This window comes from Cervus canadensis, chromosome 19, assembly GCF_019320065.1.
Source record: "Cervus canadensis isolate Bull #8, Minnesota chromosome 19, ASM1932006v1, whole genome shotgun sequence".
Classification (NCBI taxonomy): Eukaryota; Metazoa; Chordata; class Mammalia; order Artiodactyla; family Cervidae; genus Cervus; species Cervus canadensis.
The window spans coordinates 28,355,613-28,375,691 of NC_057404.1; the positions used below are offsets into that span (position 1 = coordinate 28,355,613).

Genomic DNA, 20,079 nt, shown 5'->3' on the forward strand with positions numbered 1-20,079 from the left:
TATCCCTGATGATATTCATTGTTTTGAAATCCTCCTTGCCTGGTGTGAATATAGCAGTTTGAGCTTTCTTTTGATTGGTGTTAGCGTGGTATATCTTTCTCTGTCTGTCTGTTTATTTATTTTTCTATGTGTTTATATTTAGAGGTTGTTTTTTTTTAAAGACTACATAGAGTTGGGTCTTGCAATCAATCTATCTCTATATTCTGGTTTGTGAGTTTATGTACACGTATGTTTTTAAGAGAAAACATGGACAGAGGGCTATAATTCTATAGATTGGTCTCAGTGCAGGGACGTTTTACCTGCTGTGATAAAACTTTACGCAGTCTATAAAAGCAAGTGGGAATTAAGTGTGTTTATGAAGCCTCTCTAGAAGCAGCTCTCCTTGTGATTACACAGTGATACTGTGTATAAGGTGGCATATAGTCTAAAATAGTAAGCAGTGGCAGTCTTGGAAATGGTCTCCTGTTGCTATATCACATTGAATGAAAAAAATTTGAGTTGTTGAAAAAAGATGTAAGACACAGAAGTGGTAAAAAGTCCTTTTATAAAAGCTTAAACATTTTCCATATTACAAAAATAATATATGTATATTGCTCACAGTTTAAATACCCATAAGCAAGGAGAAGCAAATAAAAGTGTTTTATTCTTTAATTCTATCACTCTGAACGATAAAACATTACTTTGAAATATACCTTTCCAATATTTTTTAAACATCAATGTAATTTTCAAATGAAGTCATTTTGTAATACTTCTTTGTAACTTTCTTTTCCACTTAATATGCCATGAATATTTTTCCATGTTGGATGTTCATACTGATCTATATCAGTCTTTTTAATGGCTGCGTATTTCAATTTATAGTGTATAATCCCAATTTGATTTCTATATTTTTTGTTAGTAGCAATGCAGTATATAGTATTTCTTTAGAATACATTTAGAAATTTGACTGTTGGATCAAGGAACATGCAAAATTCTAAAGCTTCTGGAGTATTATCAAAATGCTTGCCTTAAAGTTTATACTGATTGGTAGTTTATTAATGTTAGTCGCTCAGTCATGTCCAGTTCTTTGTAACCCCATGGTCTGTAGCCCGCCAGGCTCCTCTGTCCATGGGATTTTCCGGGCAAGAATATTGGAGTTGCCACGCCCTCCTCCAGGGGATGTTCCCGACCCAGGGGTCCAAACCTGTGTCTCTTCTGTCTCTTTCATTGCACGTGGGTTCTTTACCACTAGTGCCACCTGGGAAGCCCATGCTAACATAGGTGTGTACCGTTTACTTTTTTGGGAGATATAAATTGGATTTGTATCATAAATTTGATTTTCTGGTCCTTCATTTTTTTCCCTAAAAGCTGATCAACTTATTTCTATTATTTTGGTTTAATCAAAGACAGTTTTTACATCTACCACAGTTTAAATGGTGAGTAAAAAAGAGAGACTTCTAACACAACCTCTTGGAAAAGAAAGGGAGTGGAAAGTATTTTGTTGTGGTTGCACAGCTTCTCACTGTATTTTGTGATTTTCTGTAGAGGGTTTTTTAATCCTCTTTTGGATCATCCATGGGTTTTGGCTGCCTTGCAGGGAGTTTGAGCTCTAAGGAGTAAAATAGCAAGTGTTAACTGTAGTATGTGGTGAAAATTGGGAGGATGAGAATATATTTGTGACATAATAGGAAATATATATGTAAGAATGTTTTTTATATATATCCCTGTTCCTTGGCACTGGGCTCCTGAAACCTTTGTAAATTTCTAAGTGATAATAGAGTACTGGGATACTAGGAGCATCTTTTTTTGGTGGGGGAGGGGACATGCTGGGGGGCTTGAAGTATCTCAGTTCCCTGACAAGAGATTGAACCTGCCCCGCCACACACACCCCCCCTCCGCCGCCGCCCCCGGAATCCTAACCAATAGCATACCAGGGAACTCACATCTTTTGTTTTAATGTGGTGACTTTGGTTGGGCTTCCGGGCTGGGATGGGTCACCAGAATGACCCAGCAGTGATTAGAGGCCTGGAATTTTTAGCCGACCCCGTATTCTCCAGAGGGGAGAGGGGCTGGAAATGGAGGTCATAATTGATCACACCTATGTGAGGAAGCCTCATGTAGTAAAGAAGACACACAGAACAGGCTTGGGGGAGGGCAGTGGGCCCAGGGTGGGGGTGGTGCTGGGTTTTCTTGACAATCTTCTATTTAGTGAATCTGGTGCAGATTAATTTATTTTTTCTGAATGGATCTGTCATGGTTCTGTCACTTCTCTGATTCATGTATTTTTTGAAAATATTTTATTTTCTCCATTCCCCCGTAAAGGGTGATGATGATGATATCCCTTTCTCCCCTTGTTATTCAGTAGCTCACTTGTGTCCAACTCTTTGCAACCCCATGGACTGCAGCACACCAGGCTTCCCTGTCCATCACCAACTCCCAGAGCTTGCTCAAACTCATGTGCATTGATGCCATCCAACCATCTCATCCTCAGTCACCTGCTTCTCCTGCCTTCAATCTTTCCCAACATCAAGGTCTTTTCCAATGAGTCGGCTCTTCCCATCAGATGACCAAAGTTTTGAACCTTCAGCATCAGTCCATCCAGTGAATATTCAAGGTTGATCTCCTTTTGAATTGACTGGTTGGCTCTCCTTGCTGCCCAAGGGACTCTCAGGAGTCTTCTCCAGCACAAAAGTTCGAAAGCATCAATTCTTTGGCGCTCAGCCGTCTTTATGGTTCGACTCTTGTATCCATACATGACTACGGGAAAAACCATAGCTTTGACTGTATGAACCTTTGTTGGGAAAAGTGATGTCTCTGCTTTGTAATACATTGTCTAGTTTTGACATAACTTTTCTTCCAAGGAGCAAGCAAACGCTTCTAGTAATTTGAAATAACTAGTTTGTTTTCCTCTCCTTTAATAGGAACTATAGCACCAGAATTTATAATTTTTTTTTTTTTGATCATTTGAGACATCTTAAAGCCTGACTTTGCATTTTGCTACCTGAGACACTATATATTCAACAGGTATTCCCTGGCATTTCTTTAATGAGAGACAGACTTATTGGAGCTTACGTTCGAATTCTTGTAGGTGCCCAAACAGATGCTGTGGTGCCAAAATGCTTTGTGAGAGATAAAGCGTCCTTGGTAAGCTGTGAGCTGAACTTTGAGGGACCATTAATATTTTGGACTGAGTATTAAGATTTCAGTCTTCTTGGAGTGATCTTAAATTATCACCTGGAGGACTTAGGCATTTAACTACACGATTTTATATGTATTGTGTCCCTTCTGCTTTTAGGATTTCCTCTATCAGAGCTGTCAGGTGGTTTCCTAATTTATAATCTTTCTCTGTTAAAATCATCTTACAGCATTAGATTATGCCATAGTTGGCAATTCTGCGTTCTTGAAAATAACTGAGTCACTGACTGCAGCTGATATTATTCTGACTAGTGAAGTGCTGATGACTCAGACACAAAGTCTTCTCCCCTCCCATGGCCTGTGACAGGCCTCCATATGTTTTATTTATTTTTCTCCATATGTTTTAATTGACTTAGTCAGTGATTTTGGCTTATGGTAAACTTAGATTTGTGGCTTTAAAAAGAAACTATTCTCAAACATGTTTCATTGTGTATAAGTGTTTTCAGGCTTTGTATGTGAGCATTAAAGCCCAATATTAAAGTCATCTGGTCCTGAACTGAGACCTACTGCTCTAAAGTCAATCGACTTTAGTTACAATAGTAATTAATCTTTTCTCTAATTCTTTAGTTGAAAATATTTGGTTGAATGATTGTTTAAACTTGGGCAAACATAAGATTATGCAAATAAGTGTTTGATATGCTCAGATAATTTAAATGGAAGCGTCAACTGCTCAGAGATACTGCCTGCCACTGGGAATCAAGCTTTTAGGTTAAACACAATTGTAGTTGGAGCATTTGTGGGAGAGTTGTGCCTTTGATTTTTTTTTTTTTTTTTTTAGCCAAGTGGAACAAATCAGTTTGTGGACACATACACATAGTAGGGAAAAAAAAATATTATTTTAAATATCACACTCTGGGTTTCCAGTTCGCAGATTAAGCACCTTCCTTCCTGTTGCTCCTACTGAATGCAATTGTAAAACCTGGATAGAGTGCCTGGAGCAGCCTTTTGAGGACTCTGAAAAGCAAATAATAGCAGGTGAATTGGGAAAGAAGACCAGAATTTAAAGTGCCATTGAATTGGCAATGAGTTTACCATTTTCCCTCTCTGGTCCCCTTGCCATTTGGCCGGAGGTAAGCGCAGCTGTGGAAGCACAGTATGTAGGCTGGAGAGCTAAAAAGAGAGCCCCAGGAAACCTGAAAGTAACTGAGAGATAGCAGAGGAGGAGGAGCTTGGGAAAGCAACTCCACATAGTTATTTATGAACTCTTGGGGTCATCCCTGAGGTACATGTGTGTATCTGATCCTGCTTAGCGTATAAATGACTTTGAGAACTTACCTAACAAGTAGACAACCACTCAGGTTTCAGGCTGGCCACTATGTGGCACACGCAGGACACAAACCCAGTTAGCATGCAAAGACTTTGAAAGTTAAAACAAAATTGTTATCATTCTCCAGAAGATTTAAATGAGACCCAGAATCTTATAATATTCTGAATGTTCATAGTATAATCATACTCAGCATTGGAAAACCCAGGAACATCTCCACAAACATGAGAGACAGCAGATGCTGAAGTGACATATATTGGGACTATCTGAAGACTTTATTTAGAGTAGCTATGGTACAAATTTTTGAAGAAGTTGGCTCACACTGTTGGGAAACAAATGGACAAATGAAATTCTTTGCTAAGAAATAGATGATATAAAGAAGAACCAATACCAAAACTGGATGGTTTCAGTAGCAGAATGAAGATGACAGAGGAAAGAATCAGTGATGTTGAAGAGCAATAGAAATCATGCAAACTGAGTAACAAAGATTAAAAAGGCAGAGAGAAAAATTAACAGGATTTCAGGGGCTTGTGGAACAAGAACAAAAGGTCTGACATTCATGTCATTGGAATCCTAGCAGGAGACGAGAGAAAGACGGTACTGCTAAAAATAATATGGCTGAAAAATTTCCAAATTTGGCGAAAGACGTAAATATGCAGATTCAAGAAATCAATAAACCAGCAAGATAAATCCAAAGAAATCCATATGACAACAGACCATAATCAAGCTTCTGAAAACTACAAAGAAAATACTTGAAAGGAGCCAAAGAAAAACAACGTATTACTTAGAGGGGAATGTGGATTTCATCCCAGAAACTATGGAGGCCGTAAGTGGTGAGGTGTTTAAGTGCTGAAACAAATGAAATCAACCCAGAATTCTATATTCAGCCAAAAAAAAAAAAAAAAAAACCAGGTAGAACAAAGTCATTTTCAGACAAAGGAAAAGGCAGAAAATTCACAGCCAGCAGACCTTTACTAAATAATAGTTAAAATGATACCAGAGGGAATATTGTTACATCAGTAATGAAGGAAGATTCTACACATAGACCTCACCAGATGGTCAATATCGAAATCAGAGTGGTTATATTCTTTGCAGTCAAAGATGGAGAACCTCTACAGTCAATAAAAACAAGACTGGGAACTGACTATGGCTCAGATCATGAACTCTTTATTGAAAAATTCAGACAAAAGAAAGTAGGGGAAACCAGTAGACCATTCAGGTATGACTTAAATCAAATCCCTTACGATTATACAGTAGAAGTGACAAATAGATTCAAGGGATTAGATCTGATAGAGTGTCTGAAGAATTATGGACGGAGGTTCATGACATTGTACAGGAGCCAGTTATCAAGACCATCCCCAGGAAAAAGAAATGCAAAAAGGCAAAATGGTTGTCTGATGAGGCCTTACAAATAGCTGTGAAAAGAAGAGAAGCAAAAGGCAAAGGAGAAAAGGAAAGATATACCCATTTGAATGCAGAGTTTAAAAAAATAGCAAGGAGAGATAAAGTCTTCCTCAGTGATTAGTGCAAAGAAATAGAGGAAAACACTAGAATGGGAGACTAGAGATCATGTCAAAAAAATTAGAGATACCAAGGGAACATTTCATGCAGATATGGGCACAATAAAGGACAAAAATGGTATGGACCTAACAGAAGCAGAAGATACTAAGAAGAGGTGGCAAGTATACACAGAAGAACTGTATTAAAATGATCTTAATGACCCAGGTAACCCCGATGGTGTGATCACTCACCTAGAGCCAGACATCCTGGAATGCAAAGTCAAGTGAGCCTTAGGAACCATCACTACGAAAAAGCTAGTGGAGGTGATGGAATTCCAGCTGAACTAGTTCAAATCCTAAAAGATGATGCTGTGAAAGTGCTGCACTCAATATGCCAGCAAATTTGGAGAACTCAGCAGTGGCCACAGGACTGGAAAAGGTCAGTTTTCATTCCAGTCCCAAAGAAAGGCAATGCCAAAGAATGTTCAAATTATTGCACAATTGCACTCATCTGACACGCTAGCAAAGTAATGCTCAAAATTCTCCAAGCCAGGCTTCAATGGTACGTGAACCATGAACTTCAAGATGTTCAAGCTGGATTTTGAAAAGGCAGAGAAACCAGAGGATCAAATTACTGACATTTGTTGGATCATCGAAAAAGCAAGAGAATTCCAGAAAAACATCTGCTTCATTGACTTTGCTAAAGCCTTTACTGTGTGGATCACAACAAAATGGAAAATTCTTAAAGAGACTGAAATATCAGACCACCTTACCTGCCTCCTAAGAAATCAGTATGCTGGTCAAGAAGCAGCAGTTAGAACCAGACGTGGAACAACAGACTGGTTCCAAATTGGGAAAGGAGTACATCAAGGCTATATATTGTCACTCTGCTTATTTAACTTACATGCAGAATAATCATGTGAAATGCCAGACTGGATGAAGCACAAGCTGGAATCAAGATTGCCGGGAGAAATATCAATAACCTCAATATGCAGATGACACCACCCTTATGTCAGAAAGTGAAGAAGAACTAAAGAGCCTCTTGATGAAAGTGAAAGAGGAGAGTGAAAAAGTTGGCTTAGAACTCAACATTCAGAAAACGAAGATCATGGCATCTGGTCCCATCACTTCATTTCAAATAGATGGGGAAACAATGAGAACAGTGACAGACTTTATTTTTGGGAGCTCCAAGATCACTGCAGATAATGACTGCAGCCATGAAATTAAAAGACGCTTACTCCTTGGAAGAAAAGCTGTGACCATATTAGACCATATTAAAAAAGCATATTAGAAAGCAAAGACGTTGCCGACAAAGGTCCACATAATCAAAGTTACAGTTTTTCCAGTAGTCTTATGGATGTGAGAGTTAGACCATAAAGAAAGCCAAGCACTGAAGAATTGATGCTTTTGAATTGTGGTGTTGGAGAAGAGTCTTGAGAGTCCCTTGGACAGCAAGGGTGTCAAACCAGTCAATCCTAAAGGAAATCAGTCCTGAATATTCATTGGAAGGACTGATGTTGAAGCTGAAGCTCCAATACTTTGGCCACCTGATGTGAAGAACTGACCCATTGGAAAAGACCCTGATGCTGGGAAAGATTGAAGGCAGGAGAAGGGGGTGACAGAGGATCAGACGGTTGGATATCATCACCAACTCGATAGACGTGAGTTTGAGCAAGCTTCAGGAGTTGGTGATGGACAGGGAGGCCTGGAGTGCTGCAGTCCATGCATGGGGTTGCAAAGAACTGGACACGACTGAGCGACTGAACTGAGCTAAATGAAGGAAGAGCAACAGAAATAGTAGATATTTCAATAAATATAATAGACTATCCTTGAACTCTTTAAAAATGTCTTGATGATTAAAATAAAAAATTATAAAATTGTTACAGAGATTTCAGTGTATACGGATGTAATATTTAAGATTACTGTAACTTAAAGAGAGGTAAAGAGCTATATTGTGGTAAAGTCTCTCAATTCCACTTTAAATGGTAAATGATTTATTCTAATTACACTTTGAAAAGCTAAATACTTGTGATTGCTCTAGAGATTACAATATAAGTAATTAATCAAAGAGATATAATAAAAACACAATAAATAAAAATGGAGCACTAGAAAATGTTTAATACAAAAATAGGGAGAAACGAGGTAAAAGGGCAGAGGAAAAATAGGGAAGAACAGCAAATTAAAAAAGATCACAAAATCAAACATATCAATAATTATTTTAAATCTAAATAGTCTAAGCAAAACAATCAGTGTAGAGATCATCATATTCTATTTTTAAAATAACCCAACACTGTACAGGAAAGTTAAAATACCCACTCCTGAGTATTTGCTCCAGAGAAATGAAAACTTATTTTCATACAATAACCTGTGCACACATGTGGATTGCATCTCTATAATTGCTTAAAATGGGAAAAAACCTTTTGTGGTACATCCATAATACAATGGAATACTATTGACTAATATTAATAAAAAGGAACAAACTGTTGATCCATATGACAACTTGGATGGATCTCAGAGTTGTCATATTGAGTGAAAGAAATAATTTCAAAAGGTTAAATACTATATGATTCTATTATGTGCATTCTGTGATTGTATTATATTGAAAATATAAAACTGTAGTTATCGAAAGTAGGTCAGTAGTCACCAGGAGTTAGGGATGAGGAGAGAATGACTAAGGGATAAAACTCTTTGCCCTTTAGAGATAACACTTTAAGGGACTTTTCTGGCTGATGGTACCATTTTGTTTCTTGATTGTGGCACTGATTACATGTGCTTAAATTCATAGAATTGCACACTAAAAAAGGTTCATTTTGCTGTATGACAATATAAAAAGGTTTTTTAAAAAGTTGACTTTAGTTTGAGTGCTTTGGCTCAGGAACAAGGTAGAATTTCTTCTATGGTAATAACACTCTTATGAGGGGGGGGGGAGTGGTCACTTGAAAGTGAGTTGTGTTAGCGTTGAGATCCCACTAAGCATAGCCCAGATTGCCCAAAAATGTTTAGATGAAAATTAGAAAGTAGTTGGAATATGGCTTGGAAATAAGACCTTTCAGACACAGAAGCAAAGAAAATGAGGGCGAATCTTGCCAAGTTGTAGGAAGCCAGGGGCCCCTAGGAGGAAGATGGGTACTAGGAAATTCTCTTTGTTGGGATCTGCAGGGAACTTGGATATATTCTGAGTGGTTTGCTGAGTTCATTTCCACTATCCCAAACTTTCAGTAAAAGCCTGCTGTACCCCTCAGACTAGGTTGATAGTACTTCGGAGAAAAACTGTCCAGGGAGTATAGCAGCAGAAGGCAAGACGTGAACTAGAATGAGAGTTCAGTGGGAAATGAAAATCAGAGTTAACTGTAAACCACTCGATAACATTTCTCATTGAAACAGACAGTCAGGGTAGTAACTGTGACTGATTTAAAATCACCTAGTTCTTTTCCATGAAGGTAGATGATACAGACTTGTGGGTATAATGGGCTTGGAAGTCAGGAGGACCCGAGATCCAGTCCTAGCTCCACCGCTCATTTAGTTGTGTACTCTGACCAGGTAACACACTTTTTCTCAGCAGGGGTTATTAGAGAGGTGAAACCTTACAGAATTGTTGCAAGGATTAAGTTCACACGAGCAGCATCCATCTGCCTTCCAGGCACATAACATCCTTCTTTATTACCACCCTATGATGGTTCACTGCCCAACTTACTATTAGTTTGAAAACACATTAAAAAATTATGATGGGCTCAAAAGCCAACTAGCAGTAATCCTAAAAAACTGAGTGCAGTTGAAGTGCTGCCTTGCCCTAAGCATCATTCCACATTTGCTGCTGTTCTGCCCTATTACCTTGGCTCACTCAGAGTTGCTAACCTTGCTGAAGACTTCTAAAGATCTTAAATTGCTTCTTGTGAAAGGATCAGAAATAAAATATACTTTTATTGTCAAAAAAATGCCAAATATTTCCTTAGTGTGTTTAATTATCTAAATGTGTGGGTTGAGTTTCTGTCATGATCTGCAAAATATAGCATACAGTCTTGACAGAATGAATCAGAAGAGATTACGCATGAACATGTGCACTGTAGCCTGAATGCTCCCAACTGGGGCAGGGGTGTATTCAGTGAGAGCTGTGAACAAAGTATTCCCAGTTGACCCAGGGAGTAGATTCTAGAAGAGCAATTAAAATTTCACTGTAACAGATTCCTAGTATGAATCAGATGAGCTTAGTTTTCTGGCTAGGAGAAATGAAATAAATTGGACTTGATACAACTAGGATTTAATTCTCTACAAATCTTTGCATTACTGAATGGTACCTCTGCCTTTGGGGCTGCAACTTGTGTTGTGGTGAAATAGGGGTTCCGTGTCTGTTTTGGTGGCTGATGTGTGATGAGACAGGAATTGGTTTGCCTAGGGCTTGCTCCTTGGAAGAAAAGCTGTGACAAACCTAGACAGCGTATTAAAAAGCAGAGACATCACTTTGCCAACAAAGGTCCATGTATTCAAAGCTATGGTTTTCCCAGTAATCACGTATGGGTGTGAGAGTTGGACCAGAAGGAAGGCTGACACAATTGCTCCTTTCCAAGTTTAAAGATGAGTCTGTTGTCCCTTGACTTGACTTTGCTTACTTACTTCATCAGTAAAGTTTCCAGTTTCATCAGGATTGGCAGGTAATTGAAGACTTGAGAATCCCCTGGATAGCAAAGAGATCAAGCCAGTCAATCCTAAAGGAATGTAACCCTGAATATTCATCTGAGGGATTGATGCTGAAGCTGAAGCTCCAGTAGTTTGGCCTCCTGATGCCAAGTCCAGCTCATTGGAAAAGACCCTCATGCTGGGAAAGATTGAGGGCAGGAGGAGAAGGGAACAATAGAGGATGAGATGATTGGATGGCATCACCAATTCAATGGATATGAGTTTGAGCAAACTCTGGGAGATGGTGAAGGACAGGAAAGGCTGGTGTGCTGCAGTCCATGGGGTTGCAAAGAGTCAGGCGTGACTTGGAGACCGAACAACAACCGTAACAACACTGTACATTAACATCCAGTCAGGAAAGACTGGTGGTTGGCATAGGAGGTCAGCCATCAGGGCTGCAGGTCTTGGTTCTGGCTGAGGTATCAGGAGCCTGGCACTCAGGCACAAGAGAACGTAAAAGCTGCTGAAGTCCTAGAACTACAGCACAGTGTGGAAATTTGGTGAAGGAAGGAAGAATCTGATTCACCTGAGCTACTTTGGTAGGAGTTTCTTAGTTTTCCCAAAGTAAATACAGGACTGTTCTTAGTGTGGGGGACAAGACTGAGTTGGGAGTTAGGGCCTAATGGCGAGTAGAGGGTAAAGGAGATGGTTGTGGGAATGAAAGCAGTTGAGATAATTCAGATTTCTCTGACATGAGCATGTTTTCAGCTGCTTAATTAAAAAGAAAAATTATATGTTATTTGACCTGAGTTTAGGTCAAATAACACCTTCTTACCTCTCCTGTCCCCATCCTTGAGTCTCACTTGCAGAGGCCATCACTTTCAATTCTTGAAACTTTTGGGGGGGAGTTTGCCTTTATATTTATAAATAGCATGCTTATAATGCTATTTCTTGATTTTTTTCAATATTGGACATGATCTAGAGGCTTTCTACCGGGAAAGATTACTCTGGTTTTATATTCTCCGCCCAGCCTTTCCTCTTTCTTACTCCTAGATGCTCATCTTTTCCATATAGTTGATATTTTAAATTGATTGACAGATTTAACTATGTAAATTAATAAATTATATTTATTTGGTTATTATGACTTTGTGTACCATGATTGTTCTTATTTCTGATAAAGCATTTAATGTTTCCTGGAGTTAATTATTTCATTTTTCTCATTTGCATGTAATCTTTATTCTCTGACAGAACTGTGAAGCTCATGTAATATAAACTCATCAGATTGTATGTCATTTTTCACTTTGGAGACATTCCTTCCAATTTTCCTTCATTGGCTGCTACATAGCTGTTATGGAAATAGTTTTCACCCTTTCCTGAATCCAAAATCTTTTTGTTGTTTTGGTTGTTCTGGAGGTATGATATTATGTAACTGAGATAGGAGGGAAAATATTTTGAGAAATTTACATCCCTGAAAGTTGTTCTTGTTTCCCCTCTCTTCTCAGATTTTTGGTTGGCTGTTGTTCTTGTTTAGTTGCTAAGTCACGTCCAGTTCTTTTGCGATCCAATTAACTGCAGCCCGTCAGGCTCCTCCATGCATGGGATTTCCTAGACAAGAATACTGGAGTGGGTTTCCATTTCTTTTTTCTATGGGATCTTCCTGAGCCAGGGATCAAACCCGTGTCTCCTGCATTGCTGGGCAGTTTCTTTACCACTGAGCCTCCAGGGAAGCCCTTTTGGTTGGCTAGATATGAAATTCTCTGTTAGAAGTCATTTTCCTTCAGAATCATGAAGGCATTGCTCTAGTGTCTTTCTAGCTTTCATAATTGCTTCTGAGAAATATGATGCCATTCTGATTCCTGTTCAATTGTATATAAACTGTCCTTTCTAGAAAATTTTAGAGTCATTTTTGGTGTTGTGAAATTTCAAGCGGTAGTGTTCTGAAGTAGTTCTTTTTAAAATTCAGTCCTTATTCTCTTTATTCTGAGGTTTTAAATCAGTCTTTTCAATGTGAAACTCATGTCTTTCAGTTATGAGCAATCCTGTCTTTGAAAATTTCTACTTTGTTTTTTTCCATTCTGTTTTGGGGATTCTTATTTTTCCATTGTTGAGTTTCTTGAAATAGTCTCATTTCTCTCTTCTTTTTCCGCCTGTTTTGCTCTTTGACTTCTTGTTCTATTTCTTAGAAAATGTCAATTATTATTCCCCATCCTGCTTCTGAAGGTTTTTCCTTTAAATTTGTGCTGTTATATTTTCATTTTCCAAGGTAATTTTGTTTGTTTTCTGAAGGTTGGAAGCTTCTTGTCTTGTATTGGTAATGATCTAAAGATTTTTTTTTCTGTTCCTTGCTTGATCATTTTCTTCAGAGTTTCCTTCCTTCTGTTTTCTTTGCTGTTTAATTTTTATGTTAAATGGTCTTCACATATGTGATTGTCCTTGTCCAGCCTTTTATTTTTAAAAGTGAGATACTAAAATGTAAGCAGAACAGTATATGGGCAAGTTTTGTTAACTAGTGGGAAGCTGGACATTTCCTAGGGGGACCCAGCATTGCCAGTAGCCGTGGGTCTTTTCTTTTGGGCCAGTTTTCTCAGAGAAATCCTCCTGGCTAGATGCATAGACAGACTTATGTTATAGAACTGAGGAGAAACGGGTGTTTTTGTGGATGGGGAAGGGCTCATTGCTCCCAGGCAGAATCTTCCTCAGTCCCACTGCTTTTAGGAACAAGCCTCACTCCTATTTACACTGAGTCCTCTCTGGTCCCACACCTCCAAATACTGAATCTTTAAGGCATCTTTCTAGGGAGAAGCACCAGACACAGGAGAGAATGTCTGGAGTGTGTGCGCTGCCCAGTATAACTGGGGTCTAAATTGATAGCTTTCAGAAACATAGAAAATTTGTATTCTCCCCACAGATGTAGTGGTTCTCTTTGAAAAACACAACTGCCTCGGATGCTAATTCTGTGTAATTCCTTTTTCTGGGCTTTACATTTTCCTCCTTTGATTTTTCCTTTTTTTCAGAGCAAATTGGAGCTTTGGCAGATCAGCACATTGTCCATGTGGCATGTGGCGAGTCCCACAGTCTGGCCCTCAGTGACCAGGGCCAGCTCTTTTCCTGGGGTGCGGGTAGTGATGGGCAGCTGGGACTCATGACTACTGAGGATTCTGTGGCAGTACCCAGGTAAGAATGTCAGTTACTGTAAAGGTTATTTCCTGCTAGTTTCTTTGTTAGACTCCTTGGTTTGGATTCTGGTTTCTTCTTTTATTAATAATTGTTGTTTCCTTTGAGTCACTGTCATGCTTTATGCTGTTACAACACTCGTCCCTGGAATTGTAATTGTAGAAGTGTTTGAAAGTCGCTTAGCTGTGTCCGACTCTGCGAGCCCATGGACTACACAGTCCATGAAATTCTTCAGGCCAGAATACTAGCCTTTCCCTTCACCAGGGGATCTTCCCCACCCAGGGATCAAACCGAGGTCTCCCGATTTGCAGGCGGATTCTTTACCAGCTGAGCCACAAGGGAAGCCTGATAGAAGTGTTTATCTCCAGTTAAAAAATATGAATTGTTTGGGAACTATACTTCATTTATCCCAATAGCCTGTTGTTGGTAGTGTTTGGAACTCATTAAATGTTTAAATTAAAAAACCTCTTTTCACATGCTGCACTTATTAACCTTTAACTTAAAATTGCAAGCGTAAATCAATTATCCAGTTAGACACTTTAAAGGTCAGTCACAAAGCTGACCTGTTACTCTTTAATAATAGGCCAAATTACCTTCAGCATTATCAACAGCTAATATACCAAATATCTATAAGTTCTTTAACACAGAAGTACTAATACAATGGTTTTTAGTCCCTTAAGTGTTTACTTAATTCTAAATCTTTTATGAAGGGCTTCACCGGTGGCTCAGTGGTAAAGAATCCATCTGCCAATGCAGAAGACTCAAGTTTGATCCCTGGGTTAGGAAGATTCCCTGGAAAAGGAAAGGGCAACCCACTCCAGTATCCTTGCCTGGAGAATCCCATGGACTGAGGAGCCTGGCAGGCTGTAGTCCATGGAGTCACAAAAGAGTCAGACACCACTTCGTGACTGTTTAAGCTGTTTAAGCAACAAAATCTTAGATGATTTGGCTAATTATCTAACAGATGCTTCACCACTAAGAAAATGTCCGTAGTATTGAAGTTACTCTCAAGGGGACGTTTTGAGGGTGGCGTCTGTTTGTTGAGGGTTTTAATGGTCAAAGAGGCCACTGGTTTATTTCCTTCATTTAATTCCTAGTCCTTTGTACTTCAAATGTACAATGTTCTCCTATTGCAGTACTAGTCACATTCATTGCAATTTTTAATTTAATAACTAATTTTAGACAAAGCTGGCAGCTCTTGACGCCAGGAGAACTGGATTATTTATTTTAGCATCACCATTGCTAAGGGTGCTCTAGCACGTGCATTGCTCAGTAAAGGTCTGGTTAATAAATGGCCTCTCCTCCCCTGCCCAAATATTGTCCCTTTTAAAGCACAGTACATTCTTCCTCCTCCTCCGTTTTGCCCTTCTTAGATTTTTGTATCTTTAATCAAAAGCTGTTTTAGGGAAAAGAGAAACATGGAGGTAAGAGTAATTTGATTCATTTCCTGAGTTGGAACAGGTAATGTCTTAGATTCATTACTTTCAACACTTAGTTTAATTTTGGGAAAAGAAGATGAGTGGAAATTAAAAAAAAGGGATGGTTTATTTTAGTGAATTGCATGTAATATTAAGGAAAAGATTTACAATATTCATGACAAAAATATTTCACTTGTTGATGAATAAATACTCAAGTAAAGTCATTAGTGGCATTTCATTTCAAAAAATGAAGTAGTCTGTGTTAGAGTAGCAATTTATTATTGTTTTTATTAGTTATGCATATATTATGGATGACTTCTGAGGCTTTAGTTTGTATACAATTTTACAAGTTAATTAAGATAAATTCATCAATTCCTATCTTAATATTGTGGAAAGTAACATAGCTTTGATATTAGACAGCCTCAGATTCCAGTATTGGCTCTATTTCATATTAGGTGAGTTGCTTTGAGCAAATTGTTTAACTTATCTGAGCCTCAGTTTCCTAACTTAAAAGTGAAGTGATGTAGTATTGTGTACCTTTACCGAGTTGTTGGGAGGATAGAGTAAGACGGGTAGGTAAAACACAGGGTATGCTTGTGCATATGTGGCTCCTTTTCTCCATCTTATGATACAATTTCTTATTGTCCTCTTTCTTTTGACCTTTTTTTTTTGTAACTGTGATTGTGAAGGTTGTGATAAGGGTAATGGTGACCCATAAAGGGAGAAGTATGGGGAATTTGAGTGGAAACTGGCCAGGAAAAGGACTCTTGTTGCATAAAGTTCTGAAACATTGGTCCCTAAGACAGGATTACTTTTTTTCAGTTTTAAAAAATAGTGGGTTTCTGGGTTTCCCTGGTGGTTCCGTGGTAAAGAACCTGCCTGCTAGTGCAGGAGACAAGGATTTGACCGCTGGTCTGGGAAGATCCCACATCTGCAGAGCAACTAAGCCCCTGTGCCACTACTATTGAGCCTGTGCTCTGGCGCCTGGGAGTCACAGCTGCTGAACCCACGCATGTCCTAGAGCCTGTGCTCCACAACAGGAGAAGCCACCGCAGTAAGAAGCCCACACACTGCACCTGGAGAGTAGCCCCTGCTGGCCCCAGCTAGAGAAGAGCCTGCATAGCAACGAAGACCCAGCACACCATAAATAAAATAAATGTTTTTTAAAAATAGCGGAATTCTACAAGCTATTGATATATGCAGCAAAAAAATTGCTGCGTGTATATCAAATGTCCAAGGAATTATTCTGAGTGAAAAAGAACCCAATCCTAAAAGGCTGCCTACTATATGATTCCATTTACATAACATTCTTTAAGGGACAACATTTTGGAAATGACGGGTAGATTAATGATTGCCGGGGGCTATGATGGAGGAGGGGAGGAGTGGTTGTAAATACGAGGAATCCTTGGGTTGGAAACGTTGAATATGGTGGTGATTGCATGAGCCTACACAAGTGACAGAAATACCATAAACACAGAAATGAGTACAAATAAAACTGAGGACAAAGAAGTGAGATTGGTAGTTTGTATTTTTGTCAGTATCCCTGTTACGATTTTTTTGTTCTATAGTTTTGCAAAATGTCATCACTGGGGGAGACTGGATAAAGCCTACAAGGGATCTCTGTATTATTTCTTAAAACTGCGTGTGAATTTACAATTATCTCCATAAAAAATAGTTGGGTTCTATTTGGTACTAAATGCTTATGTGAACTCTAATTTATAAACTTTTTTTATATCTGAGAAAATAAACTGTTAAAGCAACACTTACCTGTTACTCTAAATAACCCCTGATTTCCCTGTTGGACATCTATCTTGTAAAATGCCCCTCTGCGTCTTTTGTTCCCATGGCATACACTTAATGAAGAGGAACTTGGCAACCTATGAATTATTCAAATAGGAAGCAGGAGATATTTCTCAGGCTGTCAAACTCTGTTGGGCAGTGCCAAACATTTTTTTCACTTAATTCTCACCACAACCCTGTGAATAGGTACTGTTCTTATCTCTTCCATATAAGCAAGCAGAGGATCGAGTTTTAGAAAGTGATCATATGATCTTCCTCTTTACCATCCTAGGGAATCAAGAGTTTTGGAAGCATTGCCCTTAGTAATTTTTAAAAATTGTGGCAAAATACACGTAACATAAAATTTACCATCTTGGGCTTCCTTGGTGGCTCAGTGGTAAGGAATCCACCTGCCAATGGACAAATCTACATGCCATGGAGCAGCTAAGCCCATGGGCCACAACTACCGAGCCTGTTTAGAGCCCAGGAACTGCAACTGCTGAGGCCATGCACTGTAACTACTGAACCCTATGCGTCTAGAGCCCTTGCTCTGCAGTGAGAGAAGCCACTATAATGAGAAGCCCATGCAAGGCTATGAAGAGTAGCCCCTGTTCACTGCAACTAGAGAAGAGCTCTCGCAGCAACAAAGACCCAACCCAGCCAAACATACATAAATAAAAAATTAAAAGAATTTACCATCCTAACCATTTTAAGTGTACAGTTCAATAGTGTATTGAACTATTAGTGTATGTATATTCACACGGTTGTGTGACCAATCTCCAGAACTGTTTTTCTAGTAGAAAATAGAACTCAACACTCATTAAATGAAAACTCATTTCTCCTTGTCTAGCCCCTGGCAGGCACCATTAGACTTTTGATTTGTATGAATTTGGCTAGTCTAGATATGTCATGTAAATGGAACCATGGACTATTTGTCTTTTTGTTACTGGCTTATTTCACTAGGCATAATTCCAGGTTTCATCCACGTTGTAGCATGTGTCAGAATTTCCATTCTTAAAGAGTGTGATGAATATTCCATTGTATACATATTCCAAGTGTATATACCACATTTGTTTTTCTGGTCATTGGTTGATGGACAGTTGGGTTGCTTCCACCTTATAGCTTTTGTGAATAATGGTGCTATGAATATGGGTATACAGATATCTCTTTGGGACCCTGCTTTCAGTTCATTTGGTTTTGTACCTGGAAGTGAGGTTGCTAGATCATGCCATTTCTCTCATTTGAAACCCGTTTAGATACCAGCCATGTTCTTAGGGTATGTCTTTGGCAGCTTACTCCTTTTGTCTCTAAATTGGAGATGACAAGGTAGAAGTTAACACAGGGTTGTGGTAATGGGTTTAAGTGCAGAGCAGGGTTTCTTTCTTTTAAATGGTAACTACCAAAGATGCAGGAGGTTAGTGAAAGACTTAATAGAACTTTATCATGTAAGATCATATATTTGATTTTAAAAAGTGTTTTGTGAAACATGTTATTTATTACAGCTATTTTATTTAGTTGGGAATATTTCCAGTCATTGTGAATGCCCTTCTTAAAAGGAAAGTCTTTTCTGTTTTAGGTTAATACAAAAGCTGAACCAGCAGACGATATTACAAGTTTCCTGTGGCAACTGGCATTGCTTGGCCCTTGCAGCTGGTAATGTAACATTAAAATCTGTGCTAGTGTTGTGTTAATTTGGGAACCATTTCTCTTCGTATTTTTATGTGATGTGATGTAACCGGATACATTAGGGTCTATGCATTCCTGTTGGACGGCGACAGTTCTAAGACAGCCCTTGTGTAGCTCATACTTTTCTCAGGGTGTGGATGATGAAGAAGGTGGTTATCACTGCTGTTCCACCTCTCTCAGGGAAAGTCAGGAGGAGGCAAGACTGTTCATCAGTGTACTTGAACGGAGGATTGGTTTTTCTTAGCTACAACTCATATGGCTATTCCACCATAAAGCGCCCAAATAAATGAAGAAGATGAAGTTAGGAAAACCTAAGCCAACATATGCTGCTATATTCTGTTAGGATAAATTTGTGGGGAAGTCAGCACTAACACGTCCTGCTTGATTCTCTGTGCTGTTGTCCAGATCATAGCTGGACCCTATGAAGTCCCGGGTCTCTTGGAGTCCTGGTATGGTCAGAACTAGTTCCCTTTGCTTAATGCATCTAAGCCTGATAATTGGCCTATTCAACACTGAACTGATTTAAACATTTAGTTTTTTCTTTGCATAAATATTAATAGCCTTTGAAGGATGTTGATCTCTGTGTTGTCATGACAAGTGGGAGTTCTGATTGTGAGATTCTCACACCATGAAGTGTGTCTGCTTCCTTGCTCTTGGGTGTGTGTTGCAGGGGGGGCAACTAACAAATGAGCCCCGGGGGAACTCCGTTGTTCTAATAAGTTTATATTTGTGAATGGAACTTGTATCTTTCTGGTAATACCAGTAATCTTCTTCTGATTTCAGATGGCCAGTTCTTCACGTGGGGGAGAAACAGCCATGGGCAGTTGGGCCTGGGGAAGGAGTTCCCTTCCCAAGCCAGTCCACAGAGGGTGAGGTCCCTGGAGGGGATCCCGCTGGCGCAGGTGGCCGCAGGAGGGGCCCACAGCTTTGCCCTGTCACTCTCAGGAGCTGTATTTGGCTGGGGGATGAATAATGCAGGGCAGCTCGGGCTCAGTGATGAGAAAGGTGGGTGAAGTCTTCACGTGGCCCTCTTAACTTCATTTGTTTAGTACATGCTTCCTGAGGAGCTTCTGTGTGCTTGCCCCATGTCAGGCACTAAGGGTGCAGCAAGGACCGAAACAGATAATACCCTTGACTTAGTGGAGACTGCATGCTAATGGGCAGACACAGACAACAAACCAGTATGTGTACAGTGGAAACAGTGACAGATGTTGTTTTCTTGGGCTCCAAAATCACTGTGGATGGTGACTGCAGCCATGAAATTAAAAGATGCTTGCTCCTTGGAAGAAAAGCTGTGACCAACCTTCGACAGCATATTAAAAAGCAGAGACATTACTTTGCCGACCGAGGTCCATCCAGTCAAAGCTATGGTTTTTCCAGTGGTCATGTATGGACGTGAGAGTTGGACCGTAAAGAAGGCTGAGCACTGAATAATTGATGCTTTTGAACTGTGGTGTTGGAGAAGACTCTTGAG

The 20,079-nt window shown here is 39.3% G+C and overlaps 1 protein-coding gene across 5 annotated transcripts in view; it reads left to right on the forward strand.

Annotated features, from left to right (window-relative positions):
* HERC3 (HECT and RLD domain containing E3 ubiquitin protein ligase 3) overlaps positions 1-20,079 on the forward strand; it is a 133,565-nt gene that overhangs the window by 34,878 nt on the left and 78,608 nt on the right. For all 5 annotated transcript variants that reach the window (XR_006263711.1, XR_006263712.1, XM_043438246.1 and 2 more), the window contains exons 4-6: positions 13,563-13,722; positions 18,496-18,572; positions 19,389-19,610. Coding sequence is in view for 3 of the 5 variants with exons in the window: in XM_043438246.1 (XP_043294181.1) it covers positions 13,563-13,722; positions 18,496-18,572; positions 19,389-19,610 (459 nt within the window). In the remaining 2 variants the exon portion in view is untranslated. The remainder of the gene's footprint in view (positions 1-13,562; positions 13,723-18,495; positions 18,573-19,388; positions 19,611-20,079) is intronic.